Raw genomic sequence first — 16,764 nt, forward strand, 5'->3', positions numbered from 1 at the left:
ACGGACCGAGCGAATCGCCGATGCTATCTCATCGTTTGTAAGCGCCGCGTCCAGCAGTTCTTTATCATCGACCGAAAGGCACGGCAATGCAATATCTCGCAGCAATTTACAAGAGTCGTCTTCTGGCCTCACCGAGACTGGAGAGTAGACGTCCCTGTAAATGGTCCGCAAAGCAGCTCACAATCTCCCTCGGATCCGTAACACTCACACCATCAGCACGCACAATCACCGGGACCACACGACTCGCTCGCTCGCTCCTCTCCAGCCATGTAATCAACCTTCCAGCCTTGTAACCAACATCATACAAGCGCCCCTGTTGCTCCCTACTAGCGAGCTTGGCAGCATCCGTAACCAACGCCCTGTAATCCGCTTGTTTCAGGCAAAGGGTATGGAGTTTGTCCCGTGTGACCCCCCGCCCGAGATCTTCTTCCAAGTCAGTTATGTCCGACTCCAGGTGGACCACCTCCTCAGTTTTACGCCTCTCAGCATGGGAGATCAAAGATAGGGCCTGCCCACGGATGACCACCTTGAAAGCCTCCCACAACGTTACAGCCGATGAGACTGAACCCTGATTTTCCTCAAAATAACGGTCCAGAGACTTAACCAAAAGGGCACAAGTTGTGGGGTCATGCAAATACCAGGGATTAATCGGGGCCACCCTCCCCTCTGCCCCCCTGGCCACCTCTAAGTGAAGCAGGACCGGGGAATGGTCAGAGATGCCACGGGCCAGATGTCTGACCTCCCCGATCATTTGGACTTGGGCGGCCGGCATCAGCACATAGTCCAATCTAGATAAGAAGCCGTGGACGCCAGAGTGAAATGTAAATTGGGCGAGCCCCGGATGCATTGATCTCCAACAGTCCACAAGCCCCATAGTGTCGATAAAGCCACCCAGCCAAGAGTGCGCCCCGGGGAGGTCTCTGGGAGGGTGCCGATCCTCTCTACCCGACACCACAGAATTGAAGTCACCACCCACCAGCAAGAGGCCCTCCGGGAGCCCAAGCAGCAACCCTCCCAAGTCCGCAAAGGTAGTGGTTTGCAACCCCGGGGGGACATAAACTGAAACCAAACACAAAGTCTGTCCTTCCCACCGGCCCACCAACACCACATAGCGCCCCAGGTCATCATGTATCACCTCATCAATTTCCAGCGGGAGAGAGGATCGAACCAAAATGCCCACCCCTCTGGAGCCGGTTGTAAAACCAGAGTGGGCCACCAGACGGTAGCCCTTTCTATTCATAGCGTGACATGAGTGTCTCACCAAATGCGTCTCCTGCAACAGAACCACATCAGGAGAGAGACGTTTCAAATATTGTAGCACCACCCCTCGCTTCAATCGGTCCCCCAAACCATTGACATTCCACGTCAAAATGCGCAATCCCCTGCCCCCCATTTCCACAGCAATGGACACCCCACCCACGTTGAGAGCTAAAAACAGCGCACTGATTGCCTGGTACAAAACGAACAGCACTCAAAAACAACACCCCTACCGCCACCCCCCCAACTCCCACTACAAACCCCCCCACCCTGCACCCCTGCAGAAGACCATTAAGCCACCCCAACTCGCAGTGTGCCTGTCGCCCCACCATAAACCTACTCTACGGAAAGAAAGAAAGAAACCCCCCGAGGAGGAAGAGTCTCACCAGATACCCCGCGGCCTCCCAATGATGAAGGAAGGGTAATGCAGTCCTAGAAAAGAAAAACCAGTACATCTAACCCAAATCGGGGGTGAACACAAAATTGTCAAGGAACCACAAGTCATTCGTTCACCCTTGGTCCGCTGATCCACCACCCACATCCGCAGCTCGTTCCTCCCCGCCGTGCCGACGGTGCAAGGTGTCAAGCCAGTCCTCAACCGCCTCAGGCCGGTCGAAAAAATGAGTCCGTTCTTCAGATTCAATGCGTAACTTGGCCGGGAAAAGCATAGAGTACTTCAAGCCCATGTCCCTCAGCCGCCGCTTGACAGTCATAAAGCCCATTCGCTGTTTTTGCACCGATTGTGTAAAGTCAGGGTAGAAACTGATATCCGCATTGTCATATTTCGTCGGGCCATGCACACGGGAGGCCTGCAGGATTGCGTCACGGTCCCTGAAGTTGAATATCCTGGCAATGATAGGTCGCGGTGGGGCCCCAGGCCTCGGCCGGCCCCCCGGAACTCTGTGTGCCCGCTCCACCGTAAAGAATTTGCTGAGGCCTTTCGGCGCTAGTTTGGTCAGGATCAGATCTTCCACAAGGAGATCGACCGGCCCATCCTCCGACCGCTCCGGCACACCGATGATGCGTACGTTATTCCGCCGGGCCCTGCTTTCAAAATCCTCCAGTCTCTTGGCAGAGAGGTCGCTGAGGGCCCGCAAACTACGGATCTCCGTCTGCAGTTCCGAGACATCCGTCTTGAGGCCAGATGACGTGAGATCGAGTGATTTGACCTTCTCACTAGTTTGACAGATCAGCCTTAAGTAAGTTGATATCGATCAGCACGGTGTCCAGCTTGTGGGCCAGCGAGTCAAATTGCTGGCCGACCGAGGCCTTCATGGCCTCGATGGCACCCATGACGTCTTGTAGTGTCAATTCCGTCGAGGGTGACGGGCCCTCCTTGGCTGCATCTGAAAGCCCACTCGATCCGGGAGATCCCTTCTGCTGGGCATAGCGTTCCATGTTGTTCGCTTGCACGTAGCTACCCCTCCGGGGAGCTCTAGACATGTGCTTGTCGCCGTCCAGCCGGGTCGTCATCACTCAGCAGGGAGAGCAGATCCAGTATACCTGTTAGGCGCAGCAATCACCCCGGGGAGTCCACCCGACTGAGGGACAGCCCCCTTGTCAACGCCACTCGACCGCCACAGCTCGGTCCCGAACGCCGAGCGACTGCGAGCGCCCGCCACCAGACTCAGAGGAAAGTCAAAAACGAAAGTGAAACCAGGGGGGGGGATGCCCGCCCAAGACCCTAGTGCCGTTGTTGTTCGATTGGAGCTCGGGGACAGTGCCAACCCAAGTCCGGGGTGGTGCCACGGAGCAGGCCTCTTTCTGGAGTACAGGATAAGTCGGGTTCCCAAAGTCCGATTTAAGTCCCGAAAACGGGAATCACCTCTGCGTCGGTTCACCAGTAATATTCCTTCAGAATAACAGGATTATAGCCAGGATAGACGTGGGAGGCCGCGAGGGTCCCGGGAGCCCTGTGCCTACGCGTCCATCTTGGTTGCGCGCTAGGCTCCTCCAGGAGCATCCATTATTAACTAACATTCAGCTCTTACAGATTCAAAGAGCTGAGGTTTTGGAGCATTACGCGCACGTTAAAGATGATAATAAGGCCATGCAGCAAGCTTTAACGGAAGTAACCAGTAAAATAGCTAGTTTAACTCTAGATATGGCTGAGCTTCAACAACGAGCAACCCCATTAAATTTCACATGCATCAGCAGAGGCAGTCGGTAAAGCAACAACCAAGGCAATCACAGAGCATGAGCATGAGCATCAACTCACATATGTTCAAAGTAAAATTGAGGACCTGGAGAACAGGCAACATTGGAACAACCTCATGCAATTCGGAATACCAGAAGAAAAAGGCCGCAATGATCCTTGGGCCTTCGTTGTCAGCTTATTGCAGAAAGCTCTTCTGGATCGGGCAGATTGATACATGGATTCTCAAATTTAGCGAGCTCATAGGCTTCCTCTGTTCACCAAGCATCCTCACCCTCTTCTCATTTATATTGGGAACTTTCTCTTGCAGCAGGCAATTTATTTTAAAGCCTGTCCAACAGCCCTGCTGTCAGTTGACTCCTTATCTATCTTCGTCCATTCGGATCTTTGTAAGACTACAATGGATAAGCGGTGGAAGCTCCGACAGCTAATAGATCCATTATAAGCTGTTGGGGCTCATCTCATTTCAACACTTAAATATAGTGTCACTTCAAAACTTATTTTTTCAGTGAATAGATGCATATTTAAGTATCTCCAGTCCAAGCATTGTAAAATAGCATTAAACAAAAAACTATTTTCTTCTATTGCATGGCAACAGATTCAAAGAACCTATTGACTAAAGTACTTTGTCAGAATGGTTGGACGCCTGCCCCAGCTGCTCAAGCAATATTTCAGAGCTCTTTGATGCAAATCAGCCTGAATTAAAATCTGCATATAAAGATTATTGCAAAGTTGGCTGTGATCAATAGTTCCTCTTACAAAGAGATGTAATGTCACCTGGCCTCTCAGCATTTTTTTAATCTTAAATTTAAAAAAACAATTAATAAAATATTAAAAGGCATCATACTTACAAATTAGTGTTGAAAGAAAATTCATATTTGTGACATTTCTCTAATTTTGGCTTTAATAGTGCAACATCATCAGGTTTAGGAGCCTCATACTTCTTGACTAGGTCCTTCATACCTTTAACCAAGTATTAAAACAGAACATTTATGAGAAAACAATTAGAATAGCAATACACAGAGATTATATAAACTGCTTATATCACAAAATAAAATTACAATTACTTAAAATAGTCACTTGTCCTGCAACTTTCACTACAAAGATGAGGGCAATCGTTGCTGCTGCTCTAAACCCTTGCTCACAATGTTCATTAACTGATTGGGAACCTGGTTGCTTACGCCTTTAACAAACTAGCTTTAAAATTTGAAGATCACAGCTTCTGTGCATGCCAAGCCTGCACCTAACTTTTTTTTCTCAATTTTTTCAAGAAGGGAGCACAGCAGAATGGCAGTAAGAAGCAGGTGGGAAATGAGCTGTGAAGTGTGAAGATCAAATATTAAGAGTTCCAGAACTAACATGAAGTTTCATTACACCATCAGCAAATTCTTTATTCTTCCCTTTCTAGTTGAGTAATGTTAAAGCATTAATAATACTACGGAGGCTAAAACACAGGGTCATAAGAATTTCAGGAAACAAATATGATCTATGTCACTTCCTGTTAAAAAAAGAGCAAGAAAATTATAATTGGATGCATTTGAGCTCTCTTGATAAAAGAAGGATGAGGGTTTGCGTGTGGTATTGAGTGAATATGTTGTGCAGTAATTATTCATGGCAGTTACACATTGTTCCTCACCAAAAGGTGATTGGCTTCTGTAAGGAAAAGCATGGGCATTTAAGGACGTACTTCTAAGTGTCTCAACTTGATATTAGTTGGACCCAGCTTCCACACCAAATATCACAGTGTTATGATCTCTGCATCAATATCATCGTACTGGTCACCACTGGTAAAGTTTCCAAATATTTTATAACACAAAACCTTGTAATAAACTCCGGAGAATATAAGTGATGATGATCTTCTGCAAGATTCTATTTCTATTGTAATCTCATTCTTGGTATGTACACTCCTGTCCCCGTGAGGAACCCCTTCCTCCCCCCATGTCAATGGGCACCTGTGAGATTGGTAGTTTAAATAGCTTTCCTTCTGTCAGGTATCTACCACATCAAAATGTGTCAAATGGTCAGATCTTACATCGCAGTGCTAGCTTGAGTTTACTATTTATTTAGCTATGTTTAGGATGTGGTCTTGTTCCTAAGATTATGTGTATGCAGAAAATGATCATGCTCAGGAACACAATGATCAATATCATTGTATATGCAATGGTATTGATGATGATGATTTTGTTCCGCAATCGGCTTTAGGAACTCTCCTGGTGGTGCATTATGCTGAACCAGGACATCAGGCATCATTTTATGATTCTTTGTTAGGATCTTTACTCCAGTATGTTGCATCCTTGCCATTTCTGGATGCAATTTAAGTACAAAGTCTTGAAACAACTGCCAGCGAGTACGGTTCAAAGAATGCCAAGAATATCAGCTGCCCATCTTTGTACATAAAGAAAACAAGCAAGGTCATTTGGGAGAAAATGACTTGAAAGTCTTAACTGTTCCTCATCTCCCATCAACAAAAGTCTCAGGTCCTCCCACTCAAGGGACTAGAGAATTCCACCAACCTGTAAAGCAGAGTGTATGCATTTCAGGATGCTCTTTTGATAAGTGAATGTTAGCAGAAGGATATGTACTGGTACAGTCTGTCCTTTGGAAAGCCTCCACCTGATGAGTGTTAAAAAACATCAAATCACCCAATCTCGAAGACTCCTGTTCAGGCATGGTCAAGCTACTGGCAGGGGCCAACTAGTTAAAAAACACAGTGGCTATCAGTGAATACACATTTTCGCGCCATTAAAAACAGAAACAGTGTTTTTCCGGTGTTTATGGAACGTTTTGCTGTTATTATTGCTTGCTTTCTGCATTGATACTGCATGTGTACAGACAGTGTGTGTACAGGGTATATGATGTCTAAATACATTTTTACAAATCAAACTTATTGTAGTACACCATACAATACTTCTTTATCCACATGGATAATATGGCATTTACAGCCAGGTGAACCATCGGCTAAATGACACAGTTAGGATGACACTTTCTTTGATTCCACACAAAGCACAAAATGAGAAATATTTTCATTTTAGTTCCTGGGCATAACGAAACCGTGTATCATAATAGATTACAAAGTCAATAGCTTTCTTCATTAACTCTGAAGATTGTAAAGATGCTTTCAGCGTACCACCTAGCAAGTGACAAGGATCTCTTACAGGGAAGTACTTCAGCTCAGGTAGCGATTTTGACAGGTCATCATACAACTTTTTCATATATGTAGCTGAATTACTGTAAATACAAACAATATCACTCCAATCTTCATTGAACTTGGTAGGAAATTTTTCCAGCAGCAATCCAAGTGACAGTGCATTCCATGTTTACCAACGTCTGGTGTCATATTTTCACCACTATCTCAGATGCTTGGTGACAACATTCTTTTCACATATACCTGTCACTACACCTTGCATTGAATGTTTAAAGCCTGGGGCCTTTGGCAATTCACCTAAAATCAATACTGACTCACTAGAAAAGGGGGCTGATGTATCAAAGAATTTCACCCATTCTCTGTGGGTAAATGTGATGGTACATATTGGGAAAGATTCTTATGAAACCAGCCATTTTACCAATCAGTGAAATAAATGTAGCCACAATATCAATTGATTTTGATATTTCCTGATTATCTAGTTTTTAAAACAACTAAATAAGACCTAAAACAGGCTTCTAAATACTGAATCTTTAGACCAAAGACCACAAAACTGAAAAAAGCAGAAAGAAGAGACAATATTTTAGTGACATCCCTAACCAACAAAACTCAAGCAGAATAATGTTAGCCCAGTCTTTCTTGCTGCCGCCTTGTATAACAAAGTTGCATTGTATTGGCCCCTTCAGGAAGAAATAAAAATGACTCTTTCACTCATCCTTTCCTTTCTTTGAATGGCACTTAGTTTGTGGTTGCGAAGGTGTTTTTTCAGTGTTTATATGTTTACACTGGTGATGGCTATTTTCCTTTCGGTCAGGTTTTAGCAGTTATTATATGTTTAAACCTAAAACCAGATAACCTAACTATAATACATGTGAGGGTCTATCTGAAAGAGACAATTAGTTATAGATTCCTTACCTGTAGAATTACCTCAAGGCGTCAGACTGGATCCGGAGAATTTTTCGTCAGCAGTACCCCTGTGTGTAGAAAGGTGGCGCCGGTCGGCTCCGCGTTCGTCGTTGGCGTCATGCACCCAGAGATGATGTCGTAGTAGCTACTTAGACGCCGCCTTCGTGCGCGGACATCAGTTTCTCTTTCTCCGCGCCCGTCAGCGCAGCTCTGGAGAGAGCGGTACCTCCAGTCACTTTTTGCAGACTTTTGTCGACACCGTTTTTGAGTCTTCGACTCCTGGTGCATGTCAGGGATGCCCGGTTTCAAGGCTTGCGGTTCCTGCTGAAAACTGAGGTTGGTGAAGGGTCGGCACCGTGAGTGCCTGTGGTACCTGGAATGCGACTATGATCCCAAGTCGTGTTCCAACTGCCGGACCATGAATCCGAAGTCTTTGCGGGAGCAGTCCCGAAAGCTTCTCGAGGCCAGGCAGTCAGCTGCATGCCGTTCGAGGTCCCAATAGCGCGGGAGGTCAAGGGACCGGTTGCGAAGCCACCACCAGCATTCGTCATCGAAGTCTTCATCTTCGGGTACGTCGAAGCACAAGTAGAAGACGAAGAAGCATCGTCGCTCTACGCGTTCTCCCCGTCTGTCGGCCAACGCGACGAGGGATGCAGGTGGTGCCCCTCCCGCGGCTCATCGTACGGAGCCCAAATGGTCGGCTCAGAGTTTCCCTCCCTTTCCGGGACCTAGAGCGACCCTTGCCCAGCTTCAAAGTTTTTCTGAAGCGATGCATGCCATCTTTGGTCAGCCCGACTCAGTTGGTGTGCCCTTGGGCCCCAAGGACTTGGCTGGGGGCCCTGGGCCTTCGACACTGGCAGCTTCGGCCCCGGCACCGCAGGGTCCCCTTGGACCCAGCCTGGATCCGGATCGGTGCCAGTCAACCTCATAACCCATCCACCGGTGTCTATTCAACCAGCACCACACCCGCAGCCAACGCCAGTTGTGTTCCCAGCTGGCGTCGACACAGGCCTCCATCCAGACGTGGGCACGGAGCTGAACCGACATGGACCGATGCCGGATCGGGCGTCGACTGGTACTTTTGACCCCTGTTCCACCCTGGTTCTTTTAGGCCAGATTGGCAACCAGAGGAGGGTGAGGAGGACAGGGAGGATCTGGAGACCCTTTAACTGACCAGTTGGAGTATGATTCGGACTGGAGAGAGGAGTTGGGGGATGCCAGTGGTCTGGACACCTCCCCAGACCTTGGTATGATGTCTCCTCCTACCACGGCTATGGAGTAGGGAGCTTCTTATCTAGTGGTGGCGCGTAGGGCAGCAGAGGCTCTCAACCTCGAGCTACCTACGGTGGCGGTCAGGAATAGCCTCCTGACAGAGGTGCTTCAACTGGCAGCAAGCTCTTCGGAGCCTCTGCTACTGATTAATCCCTAACTGAAATCCTTGTGGGCAACTGGTCCAGGCCCAACACAGGGGCTCCTGTGGATAGGATGATTGCCTGATGCCACCGCCCGGCTTCAGGCGACCCCACTTTCCTCTCCCAACACCCCACCCCTGAGAGCTTGGTGGTCCAAGCCTCGACGTCCAAAGGCGCATTCCCTAACGCACCACCTGATAGAGAATCTAAAAAGCTGGACCATCTTGGGAACAAGAGGTTTTCTTCCTCCAGCTTGGGACGGCGGACGGTAAACACTGCATGTCTGTTGGGCTGTTACACCCACTCTGTGTGGGATACGGTAGCACAGGTGCTGCCCCAGTGCCCATAGTTGGACCAGGCCGTACTCTCCCTTGCAGTTGCCGAGGGGAGAGCCACAGTAAAGTTTACCATTCGATGCTGACTGGACACCGCCGACTCGCTAGGCAGGACGATCTCAATGTCGGTAGCACTTCCACGCTACGCCTGGCTGAGGTCGACTGGTTTTTCCGGGGATGTCCAAGCTACCCTAATGGACATGCCCTTTGATGGCCGTCGCCTGTTCGGCAACAATCAGACAACGGCCAGAGCGCTTCAAGGACTCTTGGGCTATGGTCAAGTCCTTGGGCCTCTCCACCACCCGCCCTGTGCAGTCTGCTTTTCGCCCCTTGTGTGGCTACGGAAGGGGTGCCCCACCACGTTCCACAGGCCAGCGCAAGCTGTTCAGCCCCTGCACGTCTGGGGACGTAGGATCGACTGCCGTGGGTCTGGGGGACAACGAGCGGGCCAGTGCACCATCACACCCTCTGCAGCAGCATCCAAACCCTCCTAGCCCGACCTTTCAGGGCCACCAATCGCTAGTGGGCAGCAGGTTTCGCCATCACCTCCCCCACTGGTGCACCATCACGTCGGACAGGTGGGTTTTGCAGATAGTCTGAAGGGGCTAGTCCCTCTCCTTCGAGACTACCCCATCATCCATGCCACCTCAGCACCATCGTCGGAGGATCATCTGGCCCTTCTCCAACAGGCAGTTTCGTCTCTCTTGGCCAAGGGAGTCATCAAGCGAGTTTCTGTCCCAGACGTAGGTCATGGTTGTTATACCCACTACTTGCTGGTGCCCAAGAAGGACAAAGGCCACGTCCTATCTTGGATTTCAGGAACGTCAACCGCTTCCTCCGGAAGGAGAAGTTTAAAATGTTGATGCTAGCTCAGGTCCTGTCTGCCCTCGACCCTGGAGACGGGATGGTAGCGCTGGACTTGCAGGACGCTTACTTTCACATCCCCGTCGTGCCGGCCCACCGGCGTTACCTGCGGCTCACAGTAGGCCACAAGCACTTTCAGTTTACCATGCTCCCCATTGGCCATATGAGCGCCTCTCGGGTGTTCACGAAAGTGCTGGCGGTGGTCGCAGCTCATCTGTGCAGATCAAGGGTTCCATTCTTCCCCATTCTCTACAATTGGCTGTTGAAGGCGGGCTCGCCCCTGGCAGGCGTCTCCCACCTGCAGACTACGGCGGACCTCCAGCACTCCCTGGGGTTCACTATAAACGTGCCAAAGTCACACCTGATTCCCTCTCAGAAGCTCCTTTTCATCGGAGCGGTTCTGGACAGGACAGGAGCAGTGAGTCCGGGATATTCGGACTAGGATTCCGATCTTTCAGCCTCTATCCTGGGTTTCGGTCAGAATGACCCTGAGGCTACTGGGCCTCATGGCCTTCTACATCCTGCTGGCTGATCATGCCAGGTGGCATATGAGGGCTCTGCAGTGGGACCTGAAGTTCCAATGGGCATAGCATCAGGGGAATCTGTCCGATTGCGTTCAGATCTCGGAGAGCACTGCACGTCAATTGCAGTGGTGGCTAACAAACTAGGATCGGGTCAACGGCGGGTCCCTCTCCATACCCCAACGAGAGTTCCCAGTGGGGACAGATGCATCACTTCTAAGTTGGGGCGGCCACATGGGAGAGGCTGAGATCAGAGGCCTCTGGTCTCCGGCGGAGTCTGGGCTCCACATCAACCTTCTGGAGCTTTGGGCGATCAGTCTTGCACTGAAAGCATTCCTTCCCTCTGTCCGGGGAAGAGTCGTGCAGGTGTTCACGGACTACACCACCGCCATGTGGTACTGCAACAAACAAGGCGGGGTGGGGTCGTGGACCCTATGTCAAGAGGCTCTCGGTCTCTGGACATGGCTGGAACATCACTGAACGCCAGAGTGGACGAACTCAGCCGCAGGTGCACGATGGATCACGAATGGCATCTTCACTCGGAGGTGGTGCAAGGTCTCTTTCAGCAGTGGGGAGAGCCTTGGTTATATCTATTCACCACCGAAGAGACCACGAAATGTCAGCAATTCTGCGCGTTGGAATTTCCAAGGCGGCACTCGCTAGGCGGCGCTTTTTGTCACAGTTGGAGTTGCAGTCTTCTATACGCCTTTCCGCCTATACCACTACTGCCCAGAGTGCTGAAGAAGATCAAGCGCAACCGGGCCCAAATAATTCTTGTGGCTCCAGATTGGGCACAAAGAGTCTGGTATCCCGAGGTGTTACACATGGCCATCGATCCTCCGATCCGGCTGACTCTTCGGGAGGAAATTCTGTCGCAGCAGCAGGGGACGGTCCTCCACCTGAACCTGTCCAGTCTCTAACTCCTTGCGTGGAGATTGAGCGGTGACAGTTGACAGCCTTTGACCTTCCTCCCGATGTCTGTGATATCTTGGCAGCCAGGCGTCCCTCCACTAAGACGGTATACGCCTGCAGATGGAACAAATTTGTGGCATGGTGCACAGCAAAGGCTGTGGATCCCCTTTCTGCCCCTCTTTCTGAGGTTCTCTTGTTCCTCCTGTCTTTAGCCCAGCAGGGCTCTGCTCTGGACCCCCTGAAGGGCTACCTCTCAGCCATTTCAGCCTTTCTTAGGCTTCCTAATCAGCCTTCTCTTTTTAAGACCCCTGTTGTAAATCGCTTCCTTAAGGACATTACTCATCTTTTTCCTCCTGTTCCCTTCGTAATGCCTCAGTGGGACTTGAACTTGGTTCTTACTTACCTTATGTGTGCTCCCTTTGAGCCGCTTTATAACGGTCTTCTCAGACATTGTACTTGAAAGACTGCCTTTCTGGTTGCCATCACATCACCTCTGCTCGCAGGATGAGTGAGCTCCAAGCTCTTTCTTCAAAGCCTCCTTTTCTGGCTGTTCATCCTGACAAGGTTGTCCTCAGAACCAGACCTTTCTTCCCAAGGTGGGTTCTTCTTTCCACACTGGTCAAACCATCACTTTGCCCACCTTCTTTCTGCCTCCACATCCTTCTAAGGAGGAACAGAGGCTCCACCGTCTGGATCCAAAACGGGCGCTTTCCTTTTATTTGGATCGCACCAAGCTATTCCGGGTGGATGACCAGCTCTTTGTTGGCTACGTGGGCGCCCAAAATGGTCAGGCCGTGCACATATAGACCATCTCTAGGTGGGTCATTATGTGCATTAAAGCTGGCTACTCTTTGGCAAAGGAGCCTCCAGTGGGATTGCGCGCCCATTCCACCAGGGCGACGGCAGCTACCGCTGCTTTGGTATGAGTCCCCCTCAACGACATCTGTCAGGCAGATACGTGGGCATCTCTGCACACGTTCACTTAGCACTGCTGCCTGGACAGCCAAGCCTAGAGAGACTGCTTCTTTGGCCGTTCTGTTCTCCAGGACTTTCTGGTGTGAACTTGGTTCGCAGACCCACCTCCGGGGTTGGTATTGCTGGGGTATCTATTCTACAGGTAATGAATCTATAACTAATTGTCTCTTTCAGATGAACAAGTTACTTACCTTCGGTAACGATATATCTGTAAATGACATAGATTAGTTATAGATTCCTTACCACCTCACCCATCCTCCCCGTTCTGCGAACTGACTTCTAGGGTCAGGGAATCCCTTGCAGGGCCCTAGTTTTGTGCACCAGTGGTCAGTGTTGTGCATGGCTCTGCGCTTCTGGCATGGAATGTTGTGTAAAAGAACGGATATCAGCGCGCGAGGGCGGCGTCCAAGTAGCTACCGCGACGTCATCCCAGCGACCACGACACCATCGACGAACGCGGAGCCGACCTACGCCACCTTTTGACGCGCAGGGGTACTGCGGACGAAAAATTCTCCGGATCCAGTCTGATGCCTGGGGGTAATTGTACAGGTAATGAATCTTTAACTAATCTATGTCTCTTACAGATATATCGATACCGAAGGTAAGTAACTTGTTCGTTACTTGCATTCAGAGAGTACCTTAGAGGTGACCTCTGAAAACCTACTAGTCCACTAGTGTGCTGGCTGACTGGTACCATCCAGCTTGTCACCAGAGTCAAATTTCCGACACCCCTGTAGGTGGGAGCCTACACTCTGAGGCCAGAACCAATACCTGCTCTGCAGGAAACTGGTAACACCTCCAGCATGATGGTTAGTGATTTAGTAGATCAAGGCCAGAGGCTTTAAAGCCTCTGCAACCTATGATATGCTACCTTGACTTTCCCCAGACCTGGAGAATGCGACCCCATCCCTACCCTGAGGCCCAAAAGGCACCAGAACAGGTAGGAAAATTAGATAGTGAGAAGGCGTGTCAGGCTAGGCACACCCCTAAGGAGGGCCACCTGAAGTTTTCAATTTTGTGAACCTTGGAAATCTGGGTCCGGATTATGTCCACTCTCCACAGGGGGAAATCGCTCATTGGCTACTACCCCACACTCCCCAAAATGCCTCTAAATTAATTATTTATGGGGGCCCCCCCCAGACACCAGGAACTCGGATTTATCTAATGGGAACTGAAGGAAGAACAAAGAGCCATGGTCGGTAGAACAGAGGTCCTGCACTGAGACTGGCGTCAAACACTGCCTGGCTGCTTGCACCACGACAATCACAAAGAGACTTGTCGAAAAGTTGAACAGCCTCCACAAACCCGTGAAGGATTGTTTTAGCTTTCAACAACCAAGCAGCATCTCTGATGGGGTGGAGGAGCCCGCCCCCTGCATCTGCAGGCAATGACTGCCTCGACCTGGTACTTCATCTTGCTGATCAAAGGGCCAACTGAGGGAACAATTCACCAGGAAGAGGTTGTTGTGAGTCCAGGAGGTCAGCCCGTTGCTTTCACCAAGTCTCAAGACGCTGACCCCTCCAGGAGATTCCAGTGCTAATACCATGGGTACTGGAGCCCTTGCATCTACCAAGGCTTGTTGCGTGTCCAGTCCAGACACCACCGACTCCAACACTGACTTGCCATTGAGGAACTTCAGGATCCAAAAGCCTTCGTCAATAGTGGCCCAACTGCCCCGTTTTCTCTTCTTCTCTGGGTCACCAAAGCCAAGTGAGGGCCTCCAACTACAGCGAACCGCCGGAGAAAACATGTCTGTATCAGAGCCCCAACGCCTGGGTTCACGTAAACTGACAGAGTCCCTGTGCTACAGATACCTTCCTGAATGAAGTCCCTCCTCCTTTGGGTTTTGCCGGACTTCTTCCATAGATTTTAACATGTAGCGCTCGAGGCTACCAATGCAACCAGCACCTCTGCCCCCGGACACACCAGGGCAGGTAAAACCTAACTACTGGTGGTTTCTTGGACCTTGGCCCCTAAGCGCCTTAAGTCCTAGAAGGCATCCTCCAACAATGTTTGTAAGTGTACCTATGCAGCGTATGTTTCTCCCGTAGAATAACATTTCCGCATTCGAGGCTCATACCTCAACACCGTTAAACTGTTATTCGACTATATTTTCTATTTCTACAAAAGCCTATAGCTCCGAAAGTACTTCTCTGATTTCGATGATCTTGGTGTCTAAAATTAAATAAAAATCTGCTATTTTTTCTCGGATTTCCTTCTTGAGAGGGTATATCCTTAATTAATTCTGTGTATACAACAAATGCTTAACACTAGCCTCTGGCAAGCCTAAGCTGCTCAACCACACTACCACAAAGAGAGCACTTTGGATTATTAATTTAAGCCTTGTAAAACAATAAGGGTCGTCTGTACTTTTTTTTTTTCATGGTGTGCCTTTACATTGGCACTACCACATAAAAAGCTGGCTTCCTACATGAATGCATACCTTTAGGCGAATAGGAGTGGAGCCAATTTGAGGACCATGCCATGCTCTGCATGTCCTCGGGTTTCTAAGGAGTAAGACAAGTAAGGTCTGCAGTATATGGGGCCACAATGCTGGTGTACCGCAATTGACTTTCTCTGGGTATCAAGATTGGGTATTCATAGCTTACTTTAGGAGGTGGCTGTGTTAAAAAGTCAAATGACACACCAAATGATAGAGAGTCTCAGGGAAATGTTTAGAGACCTGCGCGGACCCAATCCCCAATTCAATACTGTGTCAGTTTTAAAATCACTTTAATATCTTTTGTTGGCACTGCAAACACCTCACTCCACATAATTCCATACATGCTTAATAGATCTTAGGAGATCAGACCCACTGTCCATCTTGTAAAACATCCGTGAGCTCCCCCCTTCACAGTGACTGGGTTGAAGCCCTTGGTTGCACTAGGAATTGCAACTAAGAGGAGAACCCAGATGATGAAGCATGCCACCTTGGTGGGTGATGGGATTCCGTCCTTATAAAGAGGACTTTTTTCAGGTTTTTACACTAGATTCATGTCAGTATTACTTGTGCTTCCAAATTGCTCCTTATAGGAACATTAGAGACCCGCAGATTCCATGTGTTAAAACGTCATCAACATCCACAAGTCAGTTCTACTGCCTGTTCATAGCTAACTTTTCTTAGGAGTCCTCCTCCCTAAATACTGGGGCCACCCATGGGATGCTCTGATAGAACCAAAATCTTGAACTGGTGGTCTTTTGGGGTTAGGTCCTGACCCAGGTTTTAAATGTTAATATTGTAACTGATAGGAAGATAATTCCAATGGTTCGAAAATCATGCTACCTCCTCTAGCCAGCAGTACCAGACTCCACATCGTGGTGTAAAGGGTGATTTGTTCCTGGTCTATCTGGCATCAAAGAATCAGGGGAGATACAGGCATTTTACAGACCTGGGATATACCGCGAACTGTACAGGTTTACAACTTTCAATGACAGCAGATGATGGTGTAGCTCAACTGCCAGATGATACTCTTTGTGCGTTTTGGTCTACGATAGCTGGGCTGTGGCAACTTGGTGGCTCATGGGAATTTCGTTTGTTGCGATGTCCTCATGTAAGGTTTCTAGTCAGCTGGGCCTCCCAGAGATCTGCTTAGTTTCCCTTGTAGGTAAAGTCAGTTATTAGTACAGATAGATAAATGCCCCTTCTCGTCACAGTAGTAAGGCAAAAGAAGTGGCTTCCCAGACTTACACCTACTTCGGAGGAAGAATGACTGCCACATAGAGGTTCCACTTCAGCTACGATAGTCTTGGTGTGTCTTACACTGGTGAGCTGGCGCCTTAGTGGCTAAATGACAAGGAAAAAAAATGAGTCCTAGTCAAGAAATCCAGTTCTTAGATCCATCAAATGGTCAAGGAGGGAAGTCAGATCCCACAAGAGCCTGTAACATTTAAGCACTGCTGGACAGCCAAACCTGATTGAGCATCCATTTCTTGTAGCGAGCCAGATTTTGTTTTGTGTAGTCAAACCAATGCAAACTGGTTGAGATGAGAAGTGTACTGGTCTCAAACAGAGGCCCAATGCTGCTCCCGCTGGCAAGGGAGATGAGCACAACACAGCAAATGGAGTATGGGCAAGGGGGCTCCATGAAGAAATTGAAGATGACCCGTGAACAGATTGAACCCTGAAGAATACTGCAGGTGATCGGGATCTCAAGGGATATGGAGGTGCCTGGTTCAACAAACCGGTGTTGGATGGATAGGTAGGAGAACTAATGGATAGTTTCAGTGAATTCCATTTGAAACTTAAGGGTGTGGATGATTCTGGGTTAGTTGACTGTTGAAGGCA

General features: G+C 49.1%; 1 protein-coding gene across 1 annotated transcript in view; it reads right to left on the bottom strand.

Moving 5' to 3' along the window:
- CCNH (cyclin H) overlaps window positions 1–16,764 on the bottom strand; it is a 211,271-nt gene that overhangs the window by 32,224 nt on the left and 162,283 nt on the right. The window contains exon 8 of the mRNA XM_085632430.1: window positions 4,264–4,375. Within this exon, the coding sequence (XP_085488556.1) occupies window positions 4,264–4,375 (112 nt within the window). The remainder of the gene's footprint in view (window positions 1–4,263; window positions 4,376–16,764) is intronic.

The sequence above is a fragment of the Triturus cristatus genome, chromosome 2_1 (genome assembly GCF_964204655.1).
Source record: "Triturus cristatus chromosome 2_1, aTriCri1.1, whole genome shotgun sequence".
Taxonomy (NCBI): Eukaryota; Metazoa; Chordata; class Amphibia; order Caudata; family Salamandridae; genus Triturus; species Triturus cristatus.